Source organism: Phlebotomus papatasi, chromosome 5 (genome assembly GCF_024763615.1).
Source record: "Phlebotomus papatasi isolate M1 chromosome 5, Ppap_2.1, whole genome shotgun sequence".
NCBI lineage: Eukaryota > Metazoa > Arthropoda > Insecta > Diptera > Psychodidae > Phlebotomus > Phlebotomus papatasi.
Genome location: NC_077226.1, coordinates 285,297 through 302,142, shown reverse-complemented (window position 1 = coordinate 302,142; position 16,846 = coordinate 285,297). Strand labels below are relative to the sequence as shown.

Sequence of the window (16,846 nt, the reverse complement as noted above, 5' to 3'; positions counted from 1 at the left end):
TTTGTGAATCTTTTTTTTTCTTTTTTACTTCTTCTTCTTCTTCTTATACTCTTCCATTCTTTGCGTCACGCACAAACACAAACGTGTCATGTCGGTTGCCTTCTTGAGACACAGTGTGCAAACGAGATGGAATCAATTGGTGGATTTTGTCAGGAAGACAGAGACAGAGAGAGGGAGAGAGAGAGAGAGAGACTTAGAGAATAAAACATAGGGCAGCAGGAAAAAAAATCACTGTTTGATATATTTTATCTCTTCCATCTTTTTTTTTTCTTCTATTCGAACACAGACTCTCCCTTCTGTCTCCCTCTTGCTCCTTACTCCTCATTCCTCCGCAAGAACAATTCTCTCTCTCTCTCTCTCTGTCAGTAAGATCGACATTCTCGCCCTTAATCGAGGTAACACGCCAAAAAGAAGATTTCTTCAACTCTTTTGGGCTCTTTATCGTTCGAAAAGGTACACAAGGGGGTAGTTCTATGCAAGATCAATTAATAATTAACAAAAATCTTCAATTTAATTGATATTTTGTGCAGTAAAACAAGAAAAAGAAAGAACCATAATTGACATCATACAGATCCAGCTTCTTCTAGTTGACACAACTATAGTAAAGGGTTCTACGTACTAAAATATAGTTTTAGAAAAATTGCTCCAAGAAAAGAACGACCAAAAAATTGTAAAATATCGTTCTATTTCCAGATGCAAAATACCAAAAAACAAAAAAACAAAAAACAATTAAACAATCAAATTAAATGGTCTATGTCAAATTGCATTGTGTCGGCACCAAGCAAATCCAAAACGATTATAAGGTATCACAACCCCTAAAAAAATATTTCCCCTTATTAAACCCTCTTTAAATATATAAATTCACTTGTCCATTTTTTTTTTTGTAGTGATATACATAGTGAAAATATTAAAAATAATAATTCCAACCCCTCTCTATATCACCCATTTTAATACCCAAATGCACCTCATTTTTATTTATTTCATTTATTTCTTTTCGCACAAACCCTCCCTATCACTTTTTTTTTTTTTATTATAGTTCTTGTTGCTCAAGCAAATGTTTATCGCCCATTTAGCCTCTCAAATATATTGCGGTTGCTCTCGAAATATTACACTAATGCTTTTGGGGTTTACTTTTTTGTTGTTGTTATTGTTACTATTTGAAGTGGAAATTAACCTCAACAAGTTGCTTGAGCGATGATTTTGGGTTGGTGTGCTATGCATTTGTTGATTAATAGTTTTTGGGATTTTAGAAAAAAGGGGTTGGTTTTTTTTTCTTTCTGTTTGAGGACTTACCATTGAGACAGGAAGGCCACCAGCGGCTCCATTTGTATAAGAATACGGTGATACAAGGTATCCCATGTTGAATGTTGAAGCATGAGGCTCGACTTTTCCTGAAAACCAAAAAGGAAAATCAATTTCATCAATGCATTAAAAATCGAGACAAATTAATAAATCTATAGGGGAGACAGGGGTAGAGAATTAGCCAGAAAATGAAGCTTTTTTTTTCGCGAGTGACTTGTGAAAAAATGATAAGGTTTGTCTAATATTTTTATGTTTCATAAGTACAGTGCCCGCTCTCTAATCCGGATCGGCGTAATCCGGACGAGTTATCGACGGTTACATTTAAAATAATTTTGAGGTTATGTATGCATATGTGTTCAGCAATAAAAATGAATTATTCTGTGATATTTTTGTTTAATAAATGAAGTATAATAGCATCCCAAGGGGCATTTGATATCCAAATAATGTATGTCTCAAATGTAACCAACATATTTTCAACGTAATCGAGCTATTTCTTAAAAATATAATGTATGAACATGATGGAAGTATATTATCTGACAATTATGTGCTTTGTAAACCAGAAAAATAACTTAACTTAAAAATACGTAAAAAAATATCAGTTATTAGGTGAGATTCTTAACAATCTCACCTACTATAATCCTAACAAAATTTCATGTCCTCCGATCGCGCTCAAACTTGGCCAAAATGTGTTTCGGCACTTCCTGATCACGAATATATGGGGGGCTAAGTTACGTTCCCGGCCGGCCGGCCGGCCGCTCTTTGGAGCTTAATAGCTCCTAAACTAAAAAAGATATCGACTTGCGGTTTTCGGCAAAGGTTATATATCGGGTGAAAATTGCAACTTGGTGCATAGACCCCCCACCCCCCACCCCTCCTTCCGCCATTTTGAAGACCCCCCCTTTTTTTGTTTTCTCAATAGCTCCGCCCCTATGGCATTCAGCGGACTCAAATTTTAGTATGTTATAGCTGGGCCTTAGAGCTTTCCATCAATACCAAACTTAAGGTCCCCCGACCCCCCTGACCCGAGCTATAAGGGTCCAAAAAAAAATTCTTAAAATGGCCATAACTCCGGTTCTAATTGTCAGAATTTAAAAAATGAGGGCTTTTTGGAAGGCTCTCGTGAAATTCCACTTCCCCTTCTAACATCGCAAGTTCATAAAACCACCGCTAGGGGCGCTTTTTTTAAAAAGAAAATTTTTAAATCTTAAAAGTTAAATAACTCAAAAATTCCATTGTGCATCGGGCTGAAAATTTAGTATGTTGTAGCCGTTGATTATACCTATCAAACAAAAAAAACCTTAAGTCGATCCATAACCCCTGACCCGAGCTATAAGGGGTCAAAGTTCGAACATTGACCGGCCTCTATCTCCGGTTCTAATTAACATAGCGACCTAAATTTTACCTTTTTGGTTTCGTCTCGATGAGCACTTTCAGATGGAAGTTCAAAAAGTCACCACAGGTGGCGCTGTGATAGCGTCAAAACTCATCGAAATTCAAAGACATTTTTCTCAAAAACGGCATTGTGCAAGTTAATGAAATTTTAGTATGTTGTAGTCCAGTCTAGGACGTTTCCAAAATGGTGCGTATGTGCGCTGTGGTTTCAATAGAACCGGAGATATGAGGGGTCAAAGTTCACGAAATTCAAAAAATCATATCTCCGGTTCTATGTGACCGATTTTGATGAATGAGGGCTTAAACGAAAGATCTCACCAAATGCTACAACTTTCTAGAATATTTGAACTTCGTGGGACCAACACCAGGGGCGCCACAGTCGAAAAACCAATTTCAATATCACATAACCTCAATTATCTCGACTGTCGCTGAACCGATTTTGATGATTACTTCGACAAAATTGTAGAGCACATTTGTCTCTACATTTCGTCCATACATCATTTTCCGCTCAGACTACGCTATCACTCCGATTTTGCCGTTTAAGTGTGAAAAAATTGATTTTTCCCATATTAACGCTTTGAAATCACTCATCAGATGCCAATTTGACTGCCTCTACTCCACCAAGACACTTAAAATAGGGTTTTAAATGGAAAGTCCCACAAAATACAACAATTCTTTGATATAGTTGAAGTTCAACAAATCACTACTTGGGGCACTCTGATGGATGAAAAAACGAGTTAAGAAACAAAAAACCTCGATTATCTTGGCTTCTGAGTAATCGATGAGATCATGTTCTATAGGAAAATTATAGAGAACATTCTGGTCTACATTTCACCCATATATTACTTTTGTGCCAGTTCATCCAAATCCTTGATATTTTGGTTTAAATACAAAATTTGTATAATTTCACGAATTTGATTCAAAATAACTGAATGGCGTCTCCCAACTTCAGCATCAAATCGAATTTGCATGCACTCCGAGTTAGCTCACGTTAAGAATCTCACCTACATAAGCCGGTTAGGATTATCTGTCCCTTTTCTATTAATAAGTATAATACATTTTATTTGATAAATTCCTGTTAATGTATGGGTATTTCCCTTTAAAATTACGACAAAATGTTTTTATATCCGTAAACAAGTCATAATATAATATATTTTTGAGTGAAAATGTATAAATCTATGTCAAAAATATCGAAAGTATATTTATCTTATATATTATTGCTGTTATGTTGACATAATGTCGTGAAACTGTATGAACATAACGTTTTAATATTTTATAGTTACATTTGTTCCGTAAAGGAGACAAGTTATATACAACTTGTCTTCTTTTTGTATGACCCTGTCAGATTGTCAAAATCTGCTTTGTTTACTAAGCAGATGTTCATCTCCCAGTGAAAATTTGTGAAAAAAAGTGATTTCTAATATAGGTTAGAGTCCTGAAGGGCGCCGGGGTCTACATTAGAGTCGAGTACATAGATAGAAGGCATTAAATTTTGCAAAAATAAGTGTAAATGATGGAAAAAATAGTGAATTAATACTTTGTGAAAGCTATCATTTTTCTTCTTTAATTGCATTGTAGCGAAACTACAAGCGTTAGGACAAAACTTCCTGATCTTCTGTTGTGAAACCAAATTGCAGAAGGAGTATCCAGAATGCAGAAAAAAGTTCACGAAACGCATAATATTTCAGTGCTATGACATTTTTTATTGTGTAGTGATATTATTGATGTAAGAAATATACAATGTTAATATAATGAAAGACATTTTATAAATATAATCACTAAAATATATAAAAATGTGTTATTGTCTACTTTTCTTACTTATTCGGGGTTATAATACCTTGATTTTATTTTTTCGAAACAAAGAGAATATTATGGCGTGGAAAAATACAGAAAATTGGTGCTGCCAAACCCAAATTAATGGAGAAATTATTCACAAAACGTTACAGTGCAACGATATTTGTCCAAAATAGGATTAAAAGGGCTGTATTCTATCAAAACATGCTGTATAAATCTGAAAACCATAAGTTTTTTGAATAATGTAATGGAAAAAGCAAATTCATTCAATTTTGTTTACTAATATTGTATCCTCTGACGGAGAACAGTCATTGCATTAAACTTTCATACGCAATAAAAGTGCACAAGGCACAGAAAATGTGACTGAATTGTCAAAGATAAATGAATATTTATTCGAGTAAAATATTTGAGCAAGCCTTAAAGAAAAATACAAAAGAAATGACAGTTCTTCAGTCGAGCAGTTATAAAATTGGTATTACAGAGTGATTCTATTTTACTAAGTGATAATCGATACATTTTACCGTACCGGATGACGTGATTATGTCTAATATGAAAAATTGTTATATTTCGTATGTAAAAATTACCCATTCACCCGAATATGGACCTCTTTTATACTGTTATATAGACGAAATTTGTAAAGTCTTCGTCATAGTTTTCGTATAGATGTTAGACATCTCCACTCATTTATAGCGACAAATGCTCCTTGGGATAGAATTCTCTAATTATGTCTTTTTAAGCTTCTTTAAAACTTTTATTCTAATTCTACAAAAAAAATCTTGTATTATATTTTCAAGACGTTGAACAAATTCAAAAAAATCCATCCGGATTACGAAGCGGACATCTGTCATATTGTCTCCCAACTATCCGGAGATACAAAGCGGACACTGTAGCATTAGGATATTGGCTATATGAAACAGTGTAGTTCAAAGCTCTATAATCCTTGCTTATCCTTGAGAGGATAATGAAAAAAGTATGACACATTGGTTACACTTGCCCCGGCCTGGGCGTAGAAATAGACACTTTTGGGGTACTAATAGCCACTAGTTTCCCAGATTAAATTTTAAACTGGAGATACCGTCGTTGCGGGTGACTTTGCACTCTGCTGTCCGTAAGACTTTCATAAATTCTAGCACTTATCGATGGTCTTCGCCGATCCGGTCTACCATGTCAAAGTATATACACAGAAAAAAGTTATTTGTTAAAGTTTGTACAAAGTTCGTTGATTGAGGTTTGTTGATTTCAAAACAACAAATAAGGTGGTAAATTGGGTGGATTTTGGGAGGTATATTTGTAAATCATACAAAATTATGTCAAAAAACTACAAGTATTTAACTCCATTGGGAGTTCAATTTATAGTAGAGATTTAAATTGTATATAAAGCTAGAGTTGTGGATCTGAAATACAAATATACCCCCCAAAAGAGGTAATTTTTTGTCAATTTTTTGTGCACAATGCAACCATACGGCATATTTTGACATGCCATTCAGTCGCCATTTTATTCCTGGGTGAAAAACAATTGTGCTAGTGCGTGGTTTTTCTGAAAAACTGTGGAAAAGTGATTAACAGATATACTAGAAGAGACTGAAATAGTGGAAGATCATCTCCTGTATCAGCAATTGGTAAAGTAGGTTTGTGAAGAAGCTTTTCCAACACTTCAGGGTGAGTGAATTGAAAATTTCTTTTACACACGTGAAATTGACTTTATTCTTTTATGTCCCGGAAAGGTGCATTACTTATTTGTTTCTGGAGGACCTCACGGACAGAGATATCGACGAAATCCTCCCTGCCACAGGGCTCCGCGTCCTGTTCAGGAAGCACTGGAGGCATTGGAGAACTAATCGTCATGGGGCAAAGGAGGCATCTAACCTCACTTCGATGACTCGTGATCACCGGGAATGAATATTTCCTGATTTAACACTTATTTTGCAATGCTCTGAGGGACATGTTGTGCAAAAGGAATATTATAAGAACCAAATGTTCACAAAAAGATATCGAAATGAACTTGTGGCATTAATTTTGCGTGACATCGCGAACCGGAGCAACCATCTGAGCTGCCGGATTATGGACAATCTGGAAGAGCAAATTGTCTCAATTTTCGCAAGCGAAGTGAAGGTAATTTAGAAATGAAAGTTTTGTTCTTTTCATACGAAGAGATAGAATTTATATATTTTAAAACAAAAAAAAACCAATATCTATAATTTTGATAAGATATGTAGAGTTTGTCTTAGATTTGAAGTTGTAAAAATTACGTCTTTTATGGGTGATTTCATGAAAACTAATTTCGAAAACAAAAATGAAATTAATACTTGAAATAGAAGATTCGTTTTTGATAATGAATGTTTTAAGTGATCCTTTCAAAAGTTGTAATACAGAAATGCAATTTTTAAACTATTTAAAAAAGTGATTTGTAAATATGAAGATACATTGGAATATTTTCTTGATGATGAGGAAAATGAAATGTTACATTTGATTCCTTTAAAGTTCTGGCTTAGGAAATTTTTACAAATTCCAAATACGTTTCGTTTCAAAGATTATATGAAAATGTGATAAATGTACCAAAAAGTAAAGATTATATTAATTTTGTTAATGAGATGTTATTATATTTGAAAAGTGAAATATATGATATTTTTCAGGAAACCAATAAATTGTTTTTATTAAAATAAATTAGTACGGGAATGTACAATTTGGATAGTATGAACTGAAGGGTTACCTTGTGTACTGCTCATTTCCCCACCTTACAAATATTTACCTCCATGGAGTTTAATTTAACAAACCTCGGAGGATAACTTGTATTTAACAACCTTTTGGAGGTGAAATTAACCTTTTTTTACGAAATGGAAGTTGGAAGACAATTCCAACTCCCAGTTCGTTGATTTTCATACAGTTTTTACAAACTTTTTACAAATTTTTACGAATAACTTTTTTCTGTGTAGGGATATATTATGTACCAAATAAGGTGCAATGATCTCCAAAAGGATTCCTGTAGTTTCAGTAATAGTCAATGAAATGCTAATATAGGTATTTTGTCAAAAAACGGCTCCGTGAAAAAGTTATCTGAAAGTGCAATTCCAAAATGGATTTCAGAGTAGTAAATTGCCCAAATCCAATCTAAATTTATCTGGCTAGAATAATCCACTTCGATTTTGTTGATTATTTTTATTAAAATATTTTTTTTCCCTATTATCTTTCTAAGAACGCATGATTTTATATCATAAAATTGCATTTAATGGTCTTTCTAAACCTTTATTAGAGAAATAGGGGAAAGTGACCATGCTTGATACGATCCATCTTGATAATAACTATTTTTTTCCTATGTAAATCAATAGTTATGACTCATCGCAATATATTTCAATAGCTGGTGCTAAGCCTCACATTTCCTAAAAAAAAATTAGGATCCTAGCTCTTTTTTCCTAGTTTCAGGAAGCAAAAATCAAAAATAGGCCCAAAACTGTAATTTCGATACATGATATTACATAAGTATTTCTTAATTAATGTCGCTGTTCACGAAAACTACTATCATAGGCACATAGAGGGGTCATCAGTACTAATATTTATGTAAAAATATTTTTAATTGGTGGACACTGTTTTTGTGGGTGGTGACAAATTCATAAATTCTACCTGTGTCCATCCTATATTCTAAGAAGGGTCCATGAATGATAATTTTAATGTGGCAACTATATTATTAGATGTGATTATTTCATAATTACACATATTGCAATCCGCCAATTTTATCGACAATTGACATAATCTTCAACCCTGTTGCCTTAATTTTAAGGTTGCAGAATGACATTTTCATGGACTCAAAGTGAAAAAATGGTTTTCACTAGCGCCCTAATGTCATAAAAACATGGCTTAGAAAAATTACATAAAAGTGATTTTAAAACTAATAACCAGTCATATAAACGATTTAAGCAGATAGATTAGAGTTCCGTCTAAATATTGATGTGCCATTTTTTGTATCCGGTGAATTTTTTGCAGTGAAAATGGGCCTCCGAATTGTCGAATCAATTATTATACAGGAAGGCTCCGGACCCAACTTGTATAAAAATCGCCACTGAATTTCCATTTTCTTCTTGAGGAAAATCTAAGGATTTCCAGGAACTATTTGAGGTTGGATTATGAACCTAATAAGTGAGACATTTTTTTGTCATAGTGCAAGAATCGCTTCGGTTTGTGTGTTAATCAGAAAATAATCACAAACCTTGGACATCATTTTACTGTATCAAGCATGGTCACTTTCCCCTACTACTTAAATGCTGTTTTTTGGACTGATGAAATTCTTTTTTACTTCTTCTAAATCTATAGAATTATTCACTGTTTCATTAAGAAACACAATATAAAGAAAAATTATCAAAAAATATTAAAGAAAATTTATAAAATAATGATAATAGAAAAATAAGTCAGCATGCCCTAATTAGGTCGCCTTTTCGTTAATTCATTTTTAATTAAACCTTTGGATTTAAATTACTAACAGCTGGCACAAAATTGCAATAAGTCGATTACACTCATTTATTTAACGGATAAAAATACTATTTTTGCTTTTTCTCAAACTTCAATAGTTATACCATGTTACTGTAGTGACTATATTAAGGGAATAAAAATAAAAATATTATTTTAAGTGGATTTTATCTAGTTAGCGTAGTCATAAAGGATCCAAATAGCGAAGCGCCCGGGTTAGAACACTTGACTATATAATACCGCAATGATATTCTTCAGGAAAAGATTAGTACTTTTTGCAATTGCTAAATAATTGAAAAAAAAAGAAAATATTTGCCAGACAAAGGGATTAATGGTAGCGGAAAATATAAAATATAGGGTAAGTGTGCCAAATTTCGGCCACTTTGAGTGTAATTTCGGCCATGCAAATAAATTAATTAAAATTATGTATATAATCTTCGAATATTCAATGAATTCATTTTGCTTTTAAATATTTATTCATTTTTTTAGGATGTATTAACACAAAGACCATCAAATTTTAGATATAATTTGTATTTAAATTGCGTTGTAAAAAACTCAGTGTGGAAACATTTTTACAAAAGCCAGTGATAAACCTAGATGAGCTGTTAGAGGTGCGATTTCTTCATTGCAAATTCGGATTGTGGCAAATTTGAACGATATTACTGGTCGAACTCAAAGAGAGAGCAGTTATATAATTGACTTTTTTTCAACTTTGCACTGTTCTGGAGCTTAAACGGTAAGAGATATTGACTTCCGGTCTTCGATGACCCCTCCTCAAATGACATTATCTCGTACCCAATATCTTTATTTCCCCCCCTACCCTTTCGTACGTTCCCTATCATTCAAAAATACAGTCGGTGTCAATAGTTTGTTGCCTAATGCATGTTTGAGAAATCAAGTGAAAAAAATGATAGAAAAAATTACTTTTTAAAATTTTTCTTTTTGCAGATAAGTTCCCTGTAATCCGTAGATATTATTTATGTTTTTCAAAAAAAAATAATTAATTTTATTTCATATCAAAAATAATTGTTTTTCAAAAGTTGGTCATTTTTGAAAAATCAAAAGTTTGTTGCCTCATTTAAAAAACTAATTCAAAATAGTCAAAACATGCAACCAACTTAATCTAAACCAGTTACATTTTGAGTTTATGTCATTTGAAAAGCAAAAGGTGTATTTGTACATTTTTAAAGTTGTCAATGGTAAGTATATGTATATAAAAATGATGTTAAATAACAAGAAATAATCGGATTTTTGATATTTTATAATTTAGGGTAAAAATGGCAAATTACAAAAAGTTGAAAGGTGGGAAATCGTCCAGAGATACTGCCGGAATAAATCTGCGTCGTTAATTGCCAAATTTAATAGAAAATTACTAAAGGTTAGACATAAAATATTCAAATATTATAGTAATAAGGTACGAGTACATCTGAAAAACGCTACTGGCAGACCTAGGATATCGACTCACAGGGGTGATAACAGCATTGTAAGTATCTCTGATAGTAACCCAATGATGTCTGCTTCATAAATTAAAAGATATTTGGTTACTGAAGGAACACAGGTCCCTACTGTTACAAAAACCAGCACATTTGGAAAGAAAATGGTAAGAATGTTTGGGTGGCTCTCAATATTCCATTGGTTAGCTAGTTTAATCTGGATAAAATATTGTAGTTTTACTTGTTTAACATGTTTCAAGTAAATTTACAACGTTTTATTCAGATTGGTCTTGCTTACCAATGGAATATTGAGAGCCACTCAAACATTCTTACCATTTTCTTTCAATATGAGCTCGTTTTTGTAACTGTAGGGACCTGTGTTCCTTCAGTTACCAATTGTCTTTCAATTTCTGAAGCAGACATTATTGGGTCACTATCAGAGATACTTACAATGCTGTTATCACCCCTGTGAGTCGATATCCTAGGTCTGCCAGTAGCGTTTTTCAGATGTACTCGTACCTTATTAATATAATATTTGAATATTTTATGTCTAACCTTTAGTAATTTTCTATTAAATTTGGCAATTAACGACGCAAATTCATTCCGGCAGTATCTCTGGATGATTTCACACCTTTTAACTCCATCTAACATGCCATTTTAACCTAATTTACGAATTATCAAAAAACAGATTATTTCTTGTTATTTATTATCACTTTTAAACACATGTATTTATCATATACAACTTTAGAAATGTCCAAACGCACCATTGGCCTCTCAAATGACATAAACTCAAAATAAGGTTGGTTTATTTTAAGTTAGTTGCATGTTTTTGACCCTTTTGAGTAACTTTTCAAATGAGGCAACAAACTTTTGATTTTTCAAAAATGAACAACTTTTGTAAAACAATAATTTTTTATATGAAATAAAAGGCAATAATTTTTTCGAAATATATAAATAAGATCTACGGATAACAGGCTACTAATTTGTAAAAAGAAAAATTTTAAAAAGTAATTTTTTCTATCATTTTTTGCATCTGGTTTCCCGAACATACATGAGGCAACAAACTTTTGACACCCACTGTAGGTCAAAAATGATGTTGTTTTCAATTTTTCTCAAAATTGGCCCAAGCTTTTTCAATGATTTTCGGATATGTTTTAGAGCTAGTCCTGGCGAACATTTCGCCCAAACATAACTATGACCGGAAAATTCGCCATTTTGAATTATTGAAGGTCAAAGGTCAATCACTTTGGAAGGTCCATTTGTCAACCGATTTGGTTAAATTTGGATTTTTTGCAAAGGTATTGAAATTTCGAATCCGGCTGCATCGGTTATAATCGGTAATGAACCGGTTAATAACCGATTTTAGAATAATTTTACATCCCTAATAAATTGATATTCCCTAAAAGTAAAGTTTTTTTCGATTTTTCTCAAAATTGACCCAAGTTTTTTCACTGATTTTCGGATATGTTTTAGAGCTAGTCCAGGCGAACATACCAATGACCGGAAAATTCGCCATTTTGAATTATTGAAGGTCAAAGGTCAACTACTTTGGAAGGCTCATTTTTCTTTTTGCTTAAAATTTGGATTTTTTGGAAAAAGTATTGCAAATTAGAATCCGGCTGCATCGGTTTTCATCGGTAGTGAATCGGTTAAGTACGGATCTTTTTTTTATTTTCAAATGCTTTTGTGATTTATGAATGAATTAATTTAATCTCTAGTAGATCAGTGATTCCAAAAGATTATGCAAAAAGCTAATTCACAGTGAGCTCTGTCTCGTGAGTTCGAGCATTCTGCAAAGCTGAGACGATTTGCCATCTCTTTTTCCTAGGACACTTACATATTTCTATTAAATACTAGATAGCTTATCAGCAAATTATTGATAATTACGAGATAATTATGTGTAAGTCTCTTAGGAAAAATAAAAGAAAATTCACATTATTCGAAGGCATCAACGTTCGAAGGGAGAGTACTTTCCCCTAATTGTAGTAAAATTACTCATTTTTATACCATTTAGCTACAATCGATACATTTTATTGTACATTGTGACGTTATTGTGTCTTATTTAAGAATTTGTTATTTTTTGGATGAAGAAATTCCCCATAATCACTCAAATATGGAACGTTTTTATGCGATCATTTGTCAACATTTTTGTAAAATGTCTCCAGAAACCGGTGATATTTGAAAATTTTGTTCGTCATTCTCGGCATCAAGTATTCCACGAAAGTTTTTGCAATAAAATGCACATTGGAATGTCAAAATGTCATTTGTTTCTTTTATACCTTACAAATGCATTACAAATTAGTGTGGACTATGCCTTACAATAGTTATGCTGTCAGGGTTCAGTAGTTATCAAGTGCATAAGGTAAGTCATTTAGTAAGTACTTAATTAAGGTCTTTATGTGTCTTTTTTTTTTCTTTTTTGTGATTAAGAAAAACTTACCAAAAACAGGACTATGGTCTGGCCTAATGGAATTTTTGGCACTTTTCTCCTCACTCTCCGTCAAATCAATGAGACTTGACTTTTCCTCAAGTAGATTCTCCGAAGATATCTTCTCATCCTCCCTGTCACCTTCGTCCTTGAACACTTTCACTTCGTCCGTGCTGCCCAAGTCGTCACCAGAGGACGCACCAGGATGTCCGGCATGTGCCGTATGGCTGGTGTGTGGCATAATCGTTGTTCCACAATACTTTCCACACAATCTTTCTTTCTTTCTTTACTTTGTGTTTTTTTTTTATTCTTTTTTCAAGTCGTTTTTTCTGTTACACTTTTTTAAAATTTTTCACTTTTTCTTCTTTTGTCTAAACACTGACTTCACTTTTTGTTTCTTTTTCTTATTCTTATTTTTTTTATTTTTTCTTTTGCTATTTAAAAAAAAAACTGAACCACACAGATTTTTTTCTTCTTCACACTTTCCTATTTTACTTCTTTAAATTTTTTTTATTAATTTTTTTTTTTTTTGGGTTAATCACAGAAAGCACCAAGTTCACCTGTCAAATGTTTCGATCAAACTTAACGAAAGCACTTGTAGTTTATTTGTCGTTGGTTGACGTCCAGCTGTCGTCCACTCACCAAACACTTGGGGCCGCCGCGAGCGCCACTGGTGCCGGCGGCGAGCACCACAGTCACACAGGGTGCGACATCTGCCGCAAACAACACACAATGTCCGTGGATGCCAACGGTGCTGGTGGCAGGGCATCCACATGACTCTCTTTTACAAACCGATTTTTACTCTCTTTTTTTTTCTTCCTTATTTTCCTTTTCTTTTTGGCTTGGCTTGGCTCCCACACTAAACGAAATGTGCCTAACCTCACTTCACTTTTGACACTTTTATCCCTCTCTCTCTCTCTCTCTCTTTTTACACTCGAGTCAGCCGTTCTCTGTGCATCGGCCTAGCACCTTCACGGACAGGGACCCCATGGACACTCAGTGCCTCTCATGGGAAAAATCCCAAACACTTAGCACAATGAACAAAAAAAAAAGGTAAAAGAAAATCGAGAAAAAAAAACTTGACGAAGATCCGTAGCCAAGACACCAACCACAGATCCTTCCTATTTTCTGACTCTGCAAGACACAAGAAAGAAAGAAAAATAACAAACAATTTGCATAAAATTTGTAGGAAAAAAAAACCACATAAGGGAGGCCCCATTGAGCAGACATCTTAACCGATAACTATGACAGAATCGTATCACTGAGATAAAAAAGAAGGTGCGATTAACCTTTTTTTCCTCATAATTTTAACACTTTTTAGGTGTAAAAACAGGGGCAGGACATTTCCTATGTTTCCCATTATGTTTCTCTACCGTGCCGAAAAAACTTTTGAATTTATTCGGTGTTTTCTGCCCTTGTAGAATGAATTAGCAAATAATTCTAATACAAAATAAAAGCCAATTTAATAGCAAAGACGCAACCGAAAATCTCAAATTGCCAACCTACGTAGTTGCGGAGATATCTCGTGAAATGTGTACAAAAACAAGGAAAAAATTACACTAAAACTGATCGCATTTTTCAGAGCTAATGTCACCCCCCTGTGTAAAAATCATATTAACATTTTTTAATGTTAATTTTACACCTTTTTAAGGGTAAAATTAACATGAAAAAGGGTAAATTTAACCCCTAATACACCTAAAAAAAAGGGTAATATTTACACCGATTTCGGATCAATACCGCAAGGGTAAAATTAACATTTCCGGAATGTTATTTTAACATTTCCGGATTTTTTTCAGTGATGAAATAAGTCCTTACTAAGTACTTAATGAAGTAAAATGCCCTGGAAATTTACCTCAAAGCAGGCTAGATGCCTGGAAAGGCCCCGGTACACTCAGATGAGTGATATGTAATTCTCTATCCAAAATTGTCAGTAATTTAAATATCTTAAAGTCCGTCCAAATGAAAAACTCAATCGATTGAGCACTAAAGCACAATAAAATCAAAATGATTGGCATTTAAAAAAAAAAAAATTAATAGACTCAAAATCAAATGCAATATCTGCGAAAAAAATTTAAAAGTCAGAGCAAATGTATTTAGAATCCCATGATTGTGGCATCATTTTATGTCACAAGAAAAGAAGAAAAAAAAAGAATCTCCTTCTTCTTTATTTTATTTTATTTTTTACGGCTGTCGGATAAAAAGAATCAAAAAATTTTGTGAATTGAGAATATATATCGTCAGTTAAATCAGCATTTGTCGTAACTTCCTTTTGACAACTTTTCAGGAGACGAAATTTTCAGTTCAGCATCATTTTTCTTAAAAATGAGCCCCGAATGCGATACTTTTGAGTCAAAATAATAAAAGTGGCACTAATAAACTGTAAGTTAACTTGAGAAAATCTTTATAAAATTATTTAAAAGCTGAAATATTGAGAAATATCTTAGAAGAAACACAATAATATTTTATCGTAACTTCCACCGTTTATAAAGCCGTAACTTCCAATGTATGAAGATTCTGGAAGTTACGACAATTTTCTAAAATGCATTATATCAATTTGAATTATTCTAGTGATAATAAGCGCCTTTTTTTCTCTCACTTATTGGGTTCATAATTCTGCCTCACAAAATTCCTGGAAGTCCTTGGATTTTCCTCTACAGGAAAATGAAAATGTAGTAGCATTTTTTACGAATGTATCTGGTACCGGAATGCTTCGTACCATTTCTTCCAACCCCTGTAGGCCTCATTTTCCCGGGAAATGTTACACAGGAAACAAAAAATTGGGCATCACTACTTAGATGGACTTTTCATCTACTTCTTTTCACTGTTTGTAGAAGGTATCACGCATTAAAAGATCAATTTTAAGCTATTTTTCTAAAACATGTTTTTTGACACTCGGGAAACCATATTTTCCCTGCATTCTGACAGACAGTTCAGAGCTCGTTTAGGTGTGATTCTCTTATAATCACACCTATTGTAATCCTCGGATTTTCTCTGACACCTCCAAACAGTCTTACAGAACATATTTCGGACATAACTGATTTCAAAAATGACCAGCCATCAATTTAAAATGAAATGTGGAAAGTTTCACTTTAAAACAAGGAAAATTTTATGAAAAATACTCGAAATACATCGAAGTGGCAACAAAAGAATCACATCTACCTTAAACAGTCTAGTTTCATCACTGCACAAATCAGAAAGAAGCAATCACACCTATTGTAATCCTCGTAATTTCTCTAATACAGTAAAGTCTCGCTATAGTCCATATTTGGTTCCAGATTTGACACTTGGGTCGCACTATAGTCCATGTCATTTTTTTTAAAATTATCAACGATATTTAGTATTGAAATTGCTCGACGGCTTCCGCTTTCTTTGCGATTGTGGTACTTGTCCTCGCTCTCTTCATTCTCGATCACAATTATCACAACTAATCAATAAAGTTTGCCAAAAATATTAAAATAATTATGCATGTCGTGTACTAAAAAACATAACCTAACTTAAAATCAGTGTTTTGAAATCAACGGTCGATAAATTGTGGACTATAGAGCGATGGCCTATAGCGAGACTATACTGTACTTCGAATCTGTCTTACAGAACATTTTTTGAACATCAGTGATTCTTAGAATTACCAGTGATTAATTTAAAGTTAAATGAGGAAAACTCCGCTTGAAAACAAAGCAAATTAATATGAAAAATGCTTAAAACGCACCGTATGGACAATGAAAGAATCACACCTACCATAAGCAGATTTAGGCTTAATGTTCGATTTGACAGAAGCGAAACAAAAAACATCTGATGAAGTCTCACTTTGCTGTGGAAGTGCGTGTTTTTCTTCGAGATTTTCTTGAAAAATGTTGTAATCATTTTTAATATCACAATTTTCTTGTCAACTTGTTCAGTGGAATCTCTGGATGGGTCAAAATATCCAGAGCGTCGTGCACAGTGTGTCCCAAAACAGTCTGGAATTCACAGAGTTGGTAGTCAACGATTTTGACTGATATTTTTACGAACCTGCAACTGAAGGCAATCTTTGTGAACTTTT

At 33.3% G+C, this 16,846-nt stretch overlaps 1 protein-coding gene across 3 annotated transcripts in view; it reads right to left on the bottom strand.

The window, feature by feature from the left end:
• The window catches only part of LOC129808704 (protein pangolin, isoforms A/H/I/S), a 134,757-nt gene that overhangs the window by 107,382 nt on the left and 10,529 nt on the right, over positions 1-16,846 (bottom strand). For all 3 annotated transcript variants that reach the window (XM_055858486.1, XM_055858487.1, XM_055858488.1), the window contains exons 2-3: positions 12,820-13,941; positions 1,294-1,391 (exon numbers count right to left, since the gene is read on the bottom strand). In XM_055858486.1, coding sequence (XP_055714461.1) covers positions 1,294-1,391; positions 12,820-13,048 — 327 coding nt within the window. In that variant the 5' untranslated portion in view covers positions 13,049-13,941. The remainder of the gene's footprint in view (positions 1-1,293; positions 1,392-12,819; positions 13,942-16,846) is intronic.